Source organism: Leptodactylus fuscus, chromosome 2, assembly GCF_031893055.1.
Source record: "Leptodactylus fuscus isolate aLepFus1 chromosome 2, aLepFus1.hap2, whole genome shotgun sequence".
Lineage (NCBI taxonomy): Eukaryota > Metazoa > Chordata > Amphibia > Anura > Leptodactylidae > Leptodactylus > Leptodactylus fuscus.
Window position 1 is genome coordinate 21655233 of NC_134266.1, and position 17179 is coordinate 21672411.

The 17179-nt window shown below is 44.2% G+C and overlaps 1 protein-coding gene across 5 annotated transcripts in view; it reads left to right on the forward strand.

The window, feature by feature from the left end:
• The window catches only part of TIAM1 (TIAM Rac1 associated GEF 1), a 216644-nt gene that overhangs the window by 125860 nt on the left and 73605 nt on the right, over positions 1 to 17179 (forward strand). For all 5 annotated transcript variants that reach the window (XM_075263432.1, XM_075263435.1, XM_075263433.1 and 2 more), the window contains one exon: positions 1255 to 2225. In XM_075263432.1, coding sequence (XP_075119533.1) covers positions 1266 to 2225 — 960 coding nt within the window. In that variant the 5' untranslated portion in view covers positions 1255 to 1265. The remainder of the gene's footprint in view (positions 1 to 1254; positions 2226 to 17179) is intronic.

Consider the following 17179-nt stretch of genomic DNA (forward strand, 5'->3'; position numbering starts at 1 on the left):
GCTCCCATTGACTTCAAAGGGAGCCGCTGAAAAGCAACATGACCTCTCTGGCCATGGATTCCGCAGCGTCCGCATCTCGAGACAAGCTCCTGTTTAGGCCCATTCATTCGGGACTAACCAGGAGCGGGATACTGATGCTGCATTGGCATCCCATTGCAGCTAACCGCGTGGAAAGTTCACAAGGTTCACGCCCTAATAGTGTCCCATCTGAATTCCGTGAAATTATTATTATATATGTAAACGTAAATTGTAACAATTTCTATTTTTATATTGTACACCGTTAGGAAATCGTCTGCTTTCTATCTGAAACAGCGCCACACCTGGCTGTGTGTGGTATTGCAGTTCAATTCTATTCGCTGCAGTGCCACACACAACCCATGGCGAGGCGTGGTGCGGATTTTGAAAGAAAGCAGCCATCGTTTTCTAATCTTGAAATTTTTTTTAAAGGAGTTATATACATTGCTGGGTTTTTTTCTAGGATAGGCCATCAATATTAGATCTGCTGGGTCTGACAGTAAGTCAGCGGTGGGCCGCACTGCAATGTCTTTAGATATTACCGCGTCATAAACTTCAGTGGGGACAGCACTGATGCATCTACAGCCACCATTGCAAATCATACAGTGAGCGAGCAGTGCATTACCGGGGGCCATGTTGTCGGAAACAGACAATCTGTGGGGGTCCCAGATCTTGTACCTCCAAAGATCTAATATTAATGGCCTATCCTAAGACTAGACCATCAATATTGCAAAGTGGATGATCCCTTTAAAGGTCCATTTAATGTACACTAAAATGGGAAGACATTTTTTTTTTAATGTTCCATATGTATCTGTTTACTCGAAGTTCCAGCCCCATAATCTGAGGCTGCACAACTGAGAGATTCCTCTTATGCTCAACACCTGATATAATATTGTCTTGACTCTGGTCACCTAATGCAAAAACATCTACACCCGAACTACATAGGGTTAAAACTGACCCTCAAAATTCAGAATCGGACAACCCAAAGAGGATTAATATCACATCTACATCTGTATCTGCAATGTAAAACGACTGAATACTGACAGTGTGAACAACATGGACGTGTCCATGAGGGTCTCCATGATAACCGCACACCTAAAAGTATTCAGAATCGAGCATGTGATCAGATTTGTTCAGTAGTGCAGCCTCCGGCACTGGCCTATAGTTTCTAGTGGTACATGCTTTGTTTTATTTATGGACATAAATTAATCTTCTATTCTTCATGTTCTGTCTTTTCAGACGGTGAAATCATGGGAAACGCAGAAAGCCAAAATGTAGAGCAAGCTTTGTACGGTAAAGAGCACCCGAGCCTGGGCCGCAAGCACACCTCTCGCTCTCTTCGTATCTCCAACAAAGCTGCGCGTCGTACCAGGCATGCTTCTTCTGGGAAACCGGTGCACCGTAATTCAGAAGTCAGCAACAGGTCGAGCAGTACTCCCAGCATCCCACAGTCTCTCGCAGAAAATGGCATGGAACCTTACTCTCAGGATGGCACCCTCGACGACTACGATAGCCGAGGATGGGCAGACGTGGGCATGAGACCAGTCTCTTACCATACAGATTCTTCCGTCACTCCTAGCCTGAACAGCAGCACAGTCCTCACAGCAGCGTCTGTCCAGAGTATGCAGGATTCTGAAGAAGGGAGACTCTACGGGGAGGAATCTACCTATTACCCTGACAGAAATGCCCGCTCTCAGCTGTACATAACCAATGGACCTACCCTCCTGGATACTGCCAGTTTTAAGAAGAAACGCTCCAAATCCGCAGATATATGGAGGGAGGACAGCTTAGAGTTTTCACTCTCGGACCTGAGCCAAGAGCACTTAACTAGCACTGAGGAGATTTTATGTTCCAACGAAGAGAAGGATTGCGAGGAAACCCTTAGGACAGACCCGGGAGATTCTCTCACCCAACTGGACTCTTCCCAACGTGCCAACTCTTTAACAGACTTGTACCCACAGAAGAGCCAGCTTGCCACCATCAATGGTGTCCCCAGGAATAAGTTCATGATCTACTGTCGGAACCTGGTGTCTCACTCGCCGGAATCTGTCCAATACAATACGTCGCCCGCGTCGGCCAGTGAGACGCCGACCTACAGCAACTACAACACCCTACCCTGCAGAAAGTCTCACTGTCTTTCCGAAGGTGCTACGAACTTGAAGCTCAGTCACAGTAACAGCATGCACGGGCGAAGGGCGAAAACTACTCAGGTAAAGATTTGCTCCTAAAGGTATTGCCGCCCAGCTTTCCAGTGATCCCTGTCTGCCTTTGATATTAAAGGAGGCTTTTCACCACCTCCACCAACTCTACCTCTTTGAATCCTTCAATAGCCACAGCTCCACAGATTCTGGGGCAGTTGGAATTTTTTCTCTAGCCCACACCATTCCTGAACAATCCTATCTGTTCGATTCAGCACTATTAGGATGTCTTCTGTTTTGTGGGCGGTGCCTGTCTTTCTGCTTCAGCCCTAGTCCCGCCCACCTGACCCCGGAGAACCGAACTGTGCTGAAATTAACAGCACTGATTGCTCCGGAACAGTGGGGGCTAGAGAAAAAATTCCAACTGTGCTGGAATCAGTGGAGCAGTATCAATTGGAAAATGGAAAGTTGGAGTTCGTGGAGGCGTTCTTTTAAATCTTTAAATGGGGGGGGGGGGTCTGGGACAGCTGAGTCTTGTGTTAAGGTGTTTTGGAGCCTCTTAAGGTGTATATCATGATGGTGTGCGATATCTGAAGTGTATATTATAAGATTTTACAGCAGCCGAGCTGTGCATCATGTGGCTGACATGATTTTCACGATGTGTATCATGATGGTATGGAGTTAGGATATTCTTCAGCAAGTGACATATGTGTTGTGATATTCTACAGAGGCCACTGTGTGTATCATGGGGTTCTGCAGTAGCTTAAACTTTTGGACATCGACTGATTTTTCTGGCTGTATTTTGTCATTAAGCGGAAAGAACCCTGAAACGCGTAGGCGTTACCGAAATCCCTCCTGCACGTCATGAAATTTGTGTCTACCCTTCATGATTTTTAATTTGTCATCCTGTGACCATGGAATAAAAGCTAGGTTTTATTTATAAACCTTCATCTTCAGAGTCCTGGATATTTTATCATTTCATTAATTAAATTTGTAATATATTTTATGGGGATTGGGATTTTTTTTAAATATTTTAATCCCGAATGTTTCCAACCAGTGATATCTCAGGAAACTGTTTAGAACAGCAGCCTTGGTGTCATATAGAAGAATAGAATCTCCTGTTTCATATGGCACCAAAAGCAAGTTTATACGTTCTATAAATGTCTGAGGTATAACTGTTTGAGATTACCCCCCCCCCCTCCCCCCAATTTTCTCTACATATTACATTGCCCCGTACGCCATACACAGTAACATCCAGTAAGAGGCGGGAACAGATCTCAATACAGAAGACGGGCAGAGTGTAAAATGCAGGATTTCACAGAAAGGAGACACTTAGTAAACAATTACTTAATAAAGTACCGTATATACTCGAGTATAAGCCTAGCTTTTCAGCAGAGTTTTTGTGCTGAAAAAGCCCACCTCGGCTTATACTTGAGTCAGCAAAAAAAAAAAAAAAAAATTATATATTTTTTTGGGTGGGGGTGGGGGGTCTATGACCAGCCGCAATATCCATGTTGGGGGGAAATAAAAGAAGCTTTAAAAAAATAAAAGTTTGTAAATCCCTCCTTTCCCTAGAATGCATATAAAAGTAGAGAATGACTGTGACACACATACACATTAGGTATCCCTGTGTCTGACAGTGCCCGGTCTACTGTATATAGGGGTTCTGCAGTGTTCCTGTTCCATCAGGAAGGGGTTAATAGGAGCACTGCAGATCCCCTATATTCAGCCAGACTGAATTTCAAGTGGAAGGGGGGGGGGGGGGGAAGCTCAGTCCTCAAGCTCAGGGAAGGGACAGACAGACACCAAAACACCCCCTCCCCTTTCCCAGCATCTACTGCACCCAAAAACTCCGACCATTTTAATGTTTGAAATTTTCCAGTAGCTGCTGCATTTCCCCCCTCGGCTTATACTCGAGTCAATAAGTTTTCCCAGTTTTTTTGTGGTAAAATTAGGGGCCTCGGCTTATATTCGGGTCGGCTTATACTGGAGTAAATACAGTCTATTACAAAATGTATTAATGACACACCTACTGCCAGAAAATCAAAAGTTGTCTGAAAGTTTAGCTACCCTTTTAGTGTGTACTATGAGGTGCTGCAGCTGCTGAACTTCCTGCAATAGTGGTCTGTGACAACCTCATCCTCCAAGAGGAGATAAGCGGCATCTATGTATGCGGCGCCGCTTGTCTCTGTAATAATCAGGTCCGGACATGAGTATGTGAATACCTGTTCACAGCCATGTTTTGTTTTGCAGAGTGTGACCGGAGTAGTTGTCATGGGGGCATCAGTTTCTTTTGTACTTTAATCTGCTATCCTTACAATGCGTCCTTCTCTCTCAGTAACTTGTGGCAACCAATAAAATATTTATTGGACCTGAAAGCTGAAACTGACTGTTGTAGAAACCAGCGATCCTATCTGTGTGATGGCGTAATAATGTGATCATTTATAGGGGAAGTCCTGTGTCTAAAAACCACAAAAAAAGGGGTTGTACCCTATGGAAGGAAACACGTGTCCGAATTTCTAAATTCAGATTTATGACTTGCTACAAAAGCTTTGGTTTCTGTAAATAATGTCACTTTCCTGCTTAGTAGTGAACTGCACTACTGCTTCTTTTGTGCGGTTCCTCAAATCTTCCTTGGGCCGAGTTCAGACTTAGTGTTGATGCAGTTTTCAAGGTGAGATTTTGCATAGTTCTTCAATAGGTTTCACTAAAATGTTGTCTTGGTGTGGATTAGCCTAGCCCAAATGAGGCTACGTATATGTGGCTATTGGGTTTGTTAGGCTCAGGGAAACTGAGCTGCAGTGTAAAGCATGGGGAATGGATAGAATAACTAGCGGGTTAATCTCTAGGGATGACTTGGTTATGTTAGGGGATGGGTGTCTGATCGCTGGGGTACGACTGCAGCTGTACGGGGGGGGGGGCTGACATGTCTTCTGAGCACCCCATGTAGATTGAGGTGTGGTGGGATAGCATCTTCAGTCATTCCCATAAAAGTAATTTAAGTGGTGGCCATGCGTAAACACTGTTGTTAGTCACATGGAGGGTAGGAAAACGCCTTTCAACATATCTATGAGGGAAGATGTAGAGATATTGCCACCTTTCGGAAAACATGGCTGCTTGCGTCCAGAAACAGTGCCACACCTGTCATTAGGTTGAATGTGGTATTGCAACTCTGCTCTTTTCACTTCATTGGAGCCAAGCTGTAGTTCTAGACACAAGGGGGAATTTATTAAATAGAGTGCGCCAGTTTTCTACCACAGAACTATTGCATTGTTAGCACAAAAAAAAATAAAAATTCTGACTTGTTCAACGTATTTACTATAACATGGGGACAAGTTATGGACTATGAGTTTAATGTTCCATATAGACTTGTTGCAAGGCCATCTGCGACTGCACAAAAACAAAACAAGGGGCAACACCGTAGCCTTGCAGCGCTGGAGTCCTGGGTTCGAATCCTGCCAGGAGCAACATCTTCAAGGAGTTTGTATGTTGTCCCCGTGTTTGTGTGGATTTCCTCCCATTCTACAAAAAAACATACTGATAGAAAAAAAAAATGTATATTGTGATCCCTATATGGGGCTCACAATCTACATAAAAGAACAAATAAACAAAAAAAAAACACAACCTACCTTTTATACTTGCCTAAAGATGAATCATTGGACTCTTCTCTGGTGTTCCCCCGTGCCTCCGGGCACATACATGCTAACTCCGTGCATGAGGTCCGGCGCATGTGCACTGAAGCCAGGGTGTACGCCTCTGAACTGCACCATTTTTAGGATCACAGGCTTAGTATAAGGGTGCGTTCACACAGAGGAAAGTGGAGCGCAATCTGGCACGTATACACGGGCGCAAAATAACGCGGCATATTCGCTCCTAACTCCCATTGAAATGAATGGGAGCATTTTGAGCACGTCATATGCCGGCACGTGTATACGTGCCAGATCACGCGAAATGTTACATCGTGTGAACACACCCTAAGTGTTTATTTTTATCGGAGGCATGGCTGGCATTGAAATAGGTGATTTGGGCCACTAAACTCTGTTCATACAGACACGTAGGTGGTTTTGGGTCCCGAATATCACTTACAGGTTCCCTTTTAGGAAGTGAGTAGTAAGATGCTCTTACTAGAACAAAGCAGCCATGTTCTTCTAATCGTGTACAACCCCATTAATCCAATGAATACATGTCCGCCATGATAGAACAAGAGCCTTTTCCATGGAATGTCGACCTTGACGCGACTTTCAGGAAAAGGTCAAGGTTAGTTTTAAGACTGGTTAATCCTGAGCGTACCCGGGGTCTCTCCACTGAGGGGTCTCCTCTCCGGTGACTACTAATCTGGGCTGAGTGCTCCCGCCTAATCCTGTTTGTGACACTCATGATTCTTTCGACTTGGCGCCCGACGACTCTCGGGGATTCCAGGACGATTTACATAAATCTTAATTGGGTTAAGTTTTTTTTTCGCTTCGTCTGATCAGTCACGATGGGGCCCGGTATTCTCTGCTCTGACTGAAATTGTTCTCATGATATCGCTTTACGGAGGCGTTCGGGTTTTTACTGAGATTTACCTCAGAAGAACCAAAAAGTACATCAAAATGTATAAAAAAAAATATATATATATCATCTCATATGATAGCTTGAAGTGATACAGGCCTAAAGCCTGAGGCGGCAGTGGATGGTTGTCATGAAAACCTTGCTCCATTCACTTTAATGGGACTTCAGACATCAGTCCCATAGAAGTCAATGGAGCGAAGTTTGAGCTTGTGCAGCACTGCCATGTTCACAGGAACAGTTGAGAGGTTTGCCATAAAGCAGCGGACATTAGTGCTCCAGTTTTTGTAACCAGCTGCACCAGCTCATGAGAAGCCATATTACAATTCTCCGTGCCGCATCTGTGAATGCCTCGCACAAGCAAATATTGACTAGTATTGTGTATCTGCCCCCTCGCCTTCGCCTGACCTCTGTGTATACGTGAAAAGTAAACCCCGGCTATTGTCACGGATGTCTCGTCCTATAATACAATATAATAGTGGCGTGACGTGACCCGCCATGGGGTTATGAGGCGGCCATTTTTACAAATATGGATATATGGACAGGGATTGTCCATAAAGACTACCATCTGTGTACAACCCTATAGAATAGGTCAGCGCTATGGAGCGAAGGTGACAGAAAAAACCCACACCCCGCTTCACCCTGCCCGGCCCACATCTCCACAGGGCGACGTCTCCGCACCTGTCTGTGACTACACGTTTCGGGTTGATATCCATGTCTGATCAGTGGGGATGCCGAGTGTTTTCACCAAACTCTTTTTACACCCTACAGCCCCAGTATATACCACGCCAAGCAATAAGAAAAAAATATTTACCACAGATATATAGGATGTGTGATGTGAAACAAAATGGCTGCCATTTATTAGATTGCCACCCAGCTTTCCCAGACTCCTCAGCCAATAATTTCCAGTTTATGCCATGTCACTATAACAAGGCAGACTTTTTGTTCACAATCTAAGAAAGCAAGGTGGCAAACCTTATGGAAGTTTCATTGGCGGCCATATTGGTTGCCACCCAGCTTTCTCAAATTGGCATACAAAAAGAAGAAATGACTGAATAGGATTTACAGAAACTCGACACAAGGGAACGACTCAAGGACATGTTTAATGGTGATTTTAGGGAGTAATCGTCTCTTCGGACCGGCTCCGATGTTGCAGCTTCCACAGAAGTGAAGGCGTCTGGTTATGGTTCATTTTCTGAAGTTCCTGCAAATTTTCAGGAAACGAAAAGTTGATGTGTGACAGCCCCACACCCCGCGGTTACACACACACCTGGAGGTGGTTATCAAGGAGGCCGCGATGCTCTGTTTTTTACCCTTATTCCCACCTACTTGTTATACAGGTTATGATCTGTTTTAAAGGGGCGGCTTTCTTTTTGGTATTTCTGTTCCATCCTATTACAGTGAATGGAGCTGAACAATAAAAAATTTTGAGGAGTCTTCAGTAGTTGATACCTTTATTAATGGCTAACTAAAAAATGATGACCTATTGCGAGCTTTTAGGATAACTTAAAGGATCTCTTTATCAGGCTGGTATCGTTTTAGTTCTCCCGAAATCTCACAACAGGTCATCATTTTTTACTACTGAAGACTCTTCAAAATTTTTTATTTTTCACATCCACTGGCTGACACGGTACAAAGATATTCTTCCTTACGGAGCCGAACAGCGATATTGCCCATAACGTGTGCAATGGGGGTGTACTGTTTTGGAAAAAAAGCCAAGATTTTCAAGTCCTAGACAACCCCTTTAAGGCTCTGTGCAATTTGCACGTGCTCATAGGCTATTATGGGCTCATCCACACTGCAAATGCAGTCAAAAATAGGACACAGGCAGAATTTGGTGCTGATCCTTAGGTGGAATCTGCCTCAGAAACTCTTCGAAATTCCTTCACGTGGTTATACCCTAGGGGGCACTAAAGCAGGGGAAGTTCAAAGTGTCCTCCATTTAGTATGGGCAAATTTTAAGGTGGATTCAGCCTCAAAATCTGGTCCAAATTCCACCATGTGAACCTTCACAAGTTAGGACACCCTCTAACATTGCTGCATCGGGGCATCTTCAGAGATCACTCTTCCACAGTCATTTTTGCATTTTTGTTAGAAAAGTATAAAAAAGCTCCCACAAATCAGTCACCCTAGCACGTAAGGGGTTAACCGGTGAAGGTTTTCTAAGCCACTTTGTAGTTTGACGGCAGCATACGGTCTTGCGGTTGTTCTGCTTCCTCATATAAATGTTCACAGATGGATCCACCCCCTTAATGTATTCCCACCATCGACTGTCTCTTTAGTCCCATCTGGGGTTTTTATTGTAATTCCGGAGCACCTGAGGTGGTAGCACGTTGTCCGCTTATCTCAGTCATGTGCACCAAACTCTTCTCATCTGGTTTCCGTGATCTAAATCCCAGCATCTGGAGCCAATCACTTTCATGTGTTGAAGCTCGGTGATGTTTCACAACCTTGATGGTGAGCGTAATTGAATAGATCGGCCTTCAATATGGATTATTTTATAACAATTATGGTTTTTATAGACAAGGTCTCTACATTTGGTAGAGCCATAGATGTTCCATGCCGAAATGTCTTGTCTTCGTTGCTTGGCATGGACCTTTTTAGAAGTCAATGAAGGTGGCGAATCAATGTTGGGTTATGCATGATCTTCAGTGGGTTCTACCAAATTTAGATCACCCGAACGTAAAAGTCCACTCTCAATAACTCAAGTTATTGCTACATGAATTTTAAACATAAAAATGAACATGGCTATAGCTGCTGAAATTATATATAACATACACTAGCTTCTGCCTGCAACTTCGCCTGCGGGTTGTTGTTGGCATGAGCCACTTATATTTAACGAAATGCGGTTGGCGATAATCCGCCTGCGTCAGCGTCTCGGCTCTGCTACATCTGTGCATATGTGCAACATACTCAGTTGTATGTACATCTCTGCGTATGGAGAGCGTACTCAGCTGTGCTTTAGCGCTGCCTAAGCTCTGCTACATCTGGCCATTTGGATTAGAGGGGTGTTCTTATGTCAGTGTCTGAGCAGCTTCTGTGTTGGAAACGGCTGAATGAATGTTGTAAAAATTTGCCACAGTTTGATCCCCCTGCTCCCGCGTCTTGGCTCTGCTACATCGCTGCATATGCAAAGGATACCCAGCTGTATGTACATGTTTGCATATGGAGAACCTACAGAGGTGTGCTACAGCGCTGCGTAAGCTCTGCTACATTGGGCAAATTTGATTACAGGGGTTTGGTTGGTGACTGTCTGAGCAGCTCCGGGGTTACAAAGGGCTGAACGGATGTTGCTGAAACGTGCCAAAGTTCTCCCCCCATCAGAGGCAGAACAACCATTCCCTGTAGTACTCATTGAAACTGTACACCCAATATAGTCCTCTTGCCCACACAGAGCCTGCATGTTCTGTAGTCTCCTGATCTTCTATGAGACTCGATTTTCTTCAGCTATCACACTGTCCAGCTTCATCCTATATAGCTCCGCCCACTTCCTAGCATGATCCTATTTGAGAATGGCTCAAGGACCTGTGATGAGGTCATCACAGGTCCTTTAGTGTTGTGTGAACCTAAATTCCTTCACTGACGTCGTATAGTGACGTTATTTACCGGGATAAAAAGTAGCCTATGTTTTAATCGGGGTTCCTATCTATGTATGTGGCAAATTTCATGCAAATCCGTTCAGCCATTTTTGCGTGATTGAGGAACAAACATCCAAACTCACGAACACACAAACTTATTAGTAGGATATTAGTAGGATTAGTAGGATGTATATAATTGTGTATACTGTCAGAAGCTTGTAGTCCAATTTGAGGAAAATATAAAACATTTATTCGACAATATCTTAACAATTTGACCTGATAGAGCAAAACTGTTTTTAGATTTGAAATCGGCATAAAAAAAACTGCTTAAGAAACACTTAATGACATTTAAGATATCCACAGCGTGTTTTCCAGTGTTCTTTGTAGTGGGTTCATGGTTGGCATCATTCCTTTACTTTTGTCCAAGGTTAAAGTCATCTTCTACGTCAAGTTTGGTGTCTCTTGGGTTTCTTTGGGCAGAAGTGACTTGGTATTTGGCAGGGAGAGCAGTCTGTCTATTGACTCCGTTGTGTCCCAGTACTAGGCATGGACCCATCAGAGGAGGCCAGAAAGAGGGTCTTGATCTTATAGCATTTCACACGCACTATATGACGACGATTTAGGACCAACTTGCTTGTTTATGGTCATCACACATGGATCTATTTTCTACTTGACCACCGCATTGAAGCTCATGTACGTTGAGCATAGTCTGCAGTCTGTCCCCTTTGGCATGGTTCCTCATGGTATCTCAAGAACGTTTTTGAGAAGCTTAGAAGGCTTGGTCTACAAGGAGAACTTTGCTCAACATTGTGGCTTATCAGCTTTACTAAAACCAGTATAACCAGTTACATAAATACGTAAAACCCAGAATAATATGCCGCAGCTGTAAGGTCAATCTATTCTGGAGTCCAACCCTCTGTTTGGGAAGTAACAAAGACTTCCCCGGGGAGGCGGGTGTGAAGATGAACAAATGGAGCGTAATAAATCCGGGGAACCCAAAGCTATGCATAAGTGATCTTCTTCCCGCAGCTAAGAAATGCATTATGTATTATAGATTCCTGCCATTGTGCTCGGACCTGAATACATGCAGGCTACTTGTCGTCTATTAACAGGAGCAGCTTTAACCCTTTCATAGGTTAGGCTCCGAAACTTCTGACCACTGCAGAAAAAAAAAAGTAAAAATTTGGTGTAATTTTTCCTTATGATCCACCATTCTTTGTCCACCCACAAGTCCATACATTGAAACTCACCTTTTCTTGAAGATCTCTTGGTTCATCTTAATCTTTCTGGTTCATTAATTCTGGGAATCTCTGGTCCAGGAGATAGAAGAAGGTTGTGATAATGCAAATCGGCAAACCAAGGTAGTAAGATGTACCATTCGGGGTGTTTGGAAAGCTGAGTGGTAATCCTTGTGGTTACTTTGTAACTATGAAAGGGTTATTCCTCTCGCTATCCACTATCTTGCTGACTGCTGGGACCCCCACTGATTATGAGAACATGGTCATGGCCGAAATGCACGCCCCTGCTCTGTTCATTTCAGTGAGGCCAAAGGATGGCACTTGGCTTTCTCTGGCAGGTGTCCATGTTTCTGCAAAATGTGATTGGTGGGGGTCCCAGTCAACAGCACGTTTCCCCCACTATCCAGTGGTTTGGGGATAACCTGTTGTGACCTGAATACCTCTATCACTTGGCTGTGTATTGGTTGACGCCATGCATCCGGATGGTTTTTACAACCATGTATTGATAATGGGGGGTCCCATGTCTGCCTTGACAACTGTCAGGGGAGATGAGGACTGGGCAGTTGGATTCCATCTGCTTGATCTTCTTGTTCTTGGGTGATGGTCGCTGCCGGACTCCTCTGTCTGTAGCTTTTCTCCCTGCTCAGTACATTTGGGGAAGTCAGGGAAGGGGCCTATTGGGCGAACAAGTGTTTGGCCAACCACTTTCTAAAAAGTATGGCCTTTATTCTTCGAAAAAAAGCCCCAGTATGTATGAAGGACTTCTTTTGGTAATTGATCAAACGATTATCGACTAATTGATTGACCAAACGATCAGTCATAATACTCTCCATGATCGCTGAGTGATCAGATCAGCTGATCCTTTTGGGTTCTGCAACAGAGATACCTGGTGTTTTGCCAAGGGTTCAATCACTGTATCACATGGTGCACCGTCACCCTGTTGGCCACACCACCCAACGACGTCTTTATGCCCTTTATAATAGGACTTGACTATCCCTATAATGTTCCAAATGAGGCCACCCAATGCCTTCCATGGGTAACGGTTAGCCAAATTTACCTGTGTCGGTAGATCAAATGTACTCAGAAATGGACAAAGAACATAAAGGTGCAAGAAGACGACTTCTGGAATTGGGTTCATCAAATATCAAGGCCGCCTCCTTACCCCCCATGTTTGCACCCTGTCATATGGGAATGAGAGCCATTCATCCCTGTCCTAAATCCTTTCACTTCTTATGGTAATCTACAAATGCTGTTACTTAGAGGGTCTCAGATAGTCCCTGTGTGATGGATAAGCCTCGGCCTAACAAAGGAGCGAAGCCCTAATGACTGATAACTGGAGAGAATTTACATGTTAATGACTCCTAATGTCCTCGGCAGCGGTAAAAGGAGCTGATCACACATGGTGGGGGAATGTCTGACAAACAAGGGAAGAATTTCCAAGAAGCCGTATAGCACCAACATATTCCAGAGCGCTTTACAGATAGTGTCACCGCTTTGTCCCAAGAAGGGTTCTCCATCCAAATGGAGTCTGGGGAAAAAACGGAGTACCTGGAGGAAACTTGGGGAGAAGATGCGCACCTTAGACCCCAGCACTGCAATCTGTTGTGAATGTCACAGCCCCTGTATGATTTGGGTGGCTGCCATCTGGTCATCCTGTTGTCATAACCCTTGTGTGGTAAGGTCAATGACTCCAGAGGTTGTCACCTCTGCAATGTCTTCTCCAGATGCCATCTTTGTTTAGGGATCTCCTTATACAAATACATTTTAATTTGGTCCTAAAAGCTGGATCTCTTTTTACTCATCATGTAATGAATAATATACAGCCCATCACCCATTAAAGTCATGGATCTGCTGTTTCGGAAATTCACTTTTCACTTGCAATACCATTTCTCACCAGTATTCGAACAATTGTTTCCATAGACTTCAATGCAACAGCGCCACCTTTTAAGAGCCTTCTTTTCTAACCTGGTCATTGAAATGTAATTTATTATTTATTTTTATTTTTTTGTAGCCGGTGATAACGCTTGTGATTAACCCTTTAAATGCATATAGTATATCATTTAAGGTTTTGTTTTTTTTTCTTGTTTTTTTTTTTCCCCCACAAATTTTCCATTCTTTGACTTATTTTCCTTCTTGCATGGAAGATCTGAATTCTCAGTTGTGATCCTCAGACCATACGGTGATGTCCTTATGTCAGTCCCCATGAGTCAGATCTATGTGAGTGTCTAGGGTTAAGCTGCTCCATAAAAGTTGTGGCCAGATAGAAGAGTCGGGGGAGTAATTGATGTCCCTCTCATGGCTACTTAGAGATTCATCCAGATTGTATTTGTCAGACTAGATTCCTTGTCTCTTGATTTCTGGCCTCACAATTTACATAATCCCCTTTTGAAGTTCCTAATCCCCTTTATTCCCTTCCCCATAGTTTTAACAGGCACAACTTTTCCTTCTGATCCCTGGTGGACTCCACATGGTGATGTTCCTCGTGTGCAGTTTACCCCATGCTTCATACAGGAGGAGAAATATGAAGAAAATGTAATCCTTTTTCATGGTGTTCTTGAAATGGGAACCATTTTGTTATAATAGGGGTATCTGCTTTAACCTATTTTCTGGTGCCCTATTAGGAGTTAATTGGGGTCTGGGGATTCCTGTGGCACCCCAGTGAGGAAAGCAGCTACAAAGAGTGTCTTACTCTCTGGAGGACCCAGCATGTTCTTGTATTGTGTACAGCCCATTGTCTTCAGTGGTAATTGTGTAATTCATTTCTTCTCCTGTGGTGTCACTGCAGGGAATTAAAGGGATCCTATCATTGGATACCCTTAAGAAAGGCTATTCTTCTACCTTTAGATGTCTTCAACGTGCCGTCGTTTGGTAGAAATCCTGTTTTTCTTCGATATGCAAATGAGTTCTCTCGCAGCACTGGGGACGTCCCCGGGGTTGTCCCCAGTGCTCAAACAGCACTGGGGGTGTCACCAATGCTGCGAGAGATATCTCCAGCACCGCCTTCATCTTCTTCAGGAACGGCCTCTCCCTGCATCTTCTGTCCTGGGTTTCAATCTTCTAGGCTTCGGGCAGAGCCGACTGCGCATGCCCACAGGCCATGAGAAAAATGGCCACTGGGGGCAACACGGTGGCTCAGTGGTTTGCACTGCAGTCTTGCAGCGCTGGAGTCCTGTGTTCGAATCCTGCCAGGAACCACATCTGCAAGGAGTTTGTATGTTCTCCCTGTGTTTGCGTTATTTCCTTCCATTCTACAAAGACATACTGATAGGAAAAAAAAATAAAAATGTACATTGTGATTTCTATATGGGGCTCACAATCTACATTTTTTTTATTTTTTTTTTTATTTTTATAAATGGCCCTGGTGTAAGTGGCCTTTTTCTTTTGGCCGCTGGCATGCGTAGTCAGTTCTGCCCAAGGCCTAGAGGATTGAAACCCAGGACTGAAGAAGACGCAGGAAGAGGCCATTCCTGGAGAAGATGGAGGAGTCATTGGAGAGTTCTCCTGCAGCATTGGGGAGACGCCCCCAGTGCTGTTTGAGCGCTGGGGACCGCCCCCAGTGCTGCGAGAGAACTCATTTGCATACTGAAGAAAACCTGGTTTTCTACCAAACGGCAGCGCAGAGTAGACAACTAAAGGTACATTAACGTGTTAGTCAGAAAAAAAAAAAAGGTATCCAATGATAGGATCAACTATGACACTATGGGACCACCCGTGGTGCGCCGATGTTCACAACGTTGGGCCCCTGCACTGTGCATTAGTCTTAATTCTTATGTCTTCATTGACTTTTTAATCAGAGATCTTGAGGAACTGATAAATAAAATGTATAAGTTGTATTCTGTGAAGACCCAAGTTAAATAGGATAGGATACCAGGGGCCACACAGTGGCTCAGTGGTTAGCACTGCAGTCTTGCAGCGCTGGAGTCCTGGTGTTCAAATCCCGCCAAGGGCAAAAAACCATCTGCAAGGAGTTTGTATGTTCTCCCCGTGTCTGCATGGATTTCCATCCCATATTTTAAAAAGACATACTGATAGAGAAAAATGTACATTGTGAGCTCTATGTGGGGCTCACAATCTACAAAATAAATAAAAAGATAGGATACCCACATGCCCGTGTTTTCGTGCCAAAACCGGCGGCTGATGTTGGTTTCCCTCCCTATTATACGTGTAGGTTCCTGCTTCCCGCATGAGCGTGTTGTGTAAGGTCCTTCCATGTGACTTCTGGAATGTACATATTTTATGCTGGGCAGGGAGACGTAAAACACGACACTTGTTTGCCTTAAACACAAAGATGTCAACGTCATAGCTGACATTCACCCTGAAGGAGGATTGAGCGGAGTGTAGGGTTCCTTATATACGTGACGTGCGGTATCCATAAGCTTGGAGCTCGGTTTCATGTAGAACTTATAGATATTTTAGGAAATTGAGGTGACTATTACATTGAGCTTGGTAGTCAGCACCCTACTTTCCTAGATACCTGTACTTAGGATAGGTCATCATTTTGTGATATGTAACACCCTGTACCCTCACTGATCAGCTGTTTGAAGAGACCATGGTGCTCACAGGTTTTACGGCCTTTTTCCCTGTGTCTATACATTCATGTTTAATGGCCATATGGTATAGCAGTAACTCTGTCCCATTCAAGTGAATAAGGCTGGGCTGCAATACCAAGCACAGCCCCTACGACATGTGCCGTCACGTAGAGATGAGAGAGTACTGTTCAGATCAGCCGATCCGAACAGCCCGCTCGCATAGAAATGAATGGATGTAGCCAGCAGGTGGGGGGTTAAGCGGCCGGCTGACGTCAAAGCGGAAGTACCAGGTGCATCTATTCTTTTCTATGGAGCGTGCTGTTCGGATCGGCTGATCCCAACAGTACTCGCTCATCTCTAGTGCCGTGTTGTGCTTGGTATCCAGTAAAGCCCCCGCAGCACTCGCATAAATGCTGCAGCCTCTCCAACTACAAGGACCCAAGCGGGTGGACCTCCACCGATCACATGCATTTATAGCCTATCTTAAGGAAATTCCCTTTAATATAAGAGAGTATCGAGACTCTGTTTTATAAACTTCTTGCTGAGTTGATAGTGGGCTTGTGCTTATATACAGCAGCCAATCTGAACAAGCCAAGCTGCAGTATAAAGCATGGGTTAGAGATATGACAACAGTGAGGGTTGCTGGTGAAGCTAGCCTTAGATGGTTAGATAAAGTCTGTAAAATTTTTATTTATAATTGCAAAAATTGTTTAATTTTTGATAAATATTAAATATAGTTATGTGTATGGGAAACCCCTTGAAGCCTAGGTAGCGACTTCTAGAACCTTTAATACCGCGACTGTAGTCTCCGTTTAACAAATAGTTATAATTACCGTTTTAGCCTGTCTCGGTAGTCGCAGGGTGCCGCTATCCGGCTGTGCGGTTGAGTTATCGTCAGGAAGCCTTCTCCTACAGTATACGGGCTATCCCTCTTCCATCATCTGCCACTTTATGTAAGAACCGCAGGAGATTTTTCCAATAAAATATGCCATTTAAATATTAATGGTGCAAAGTTCGTGCTGCGTAAGCGACTCGCCGCCTCTGTAGAAGGAACGCGATGCAGTTTCGTTGTGAATTGGTTTTGGGCCTGTAGGATTGGCACTGTGTCACCGGGAAGAGGCTCAGGTCTAAGT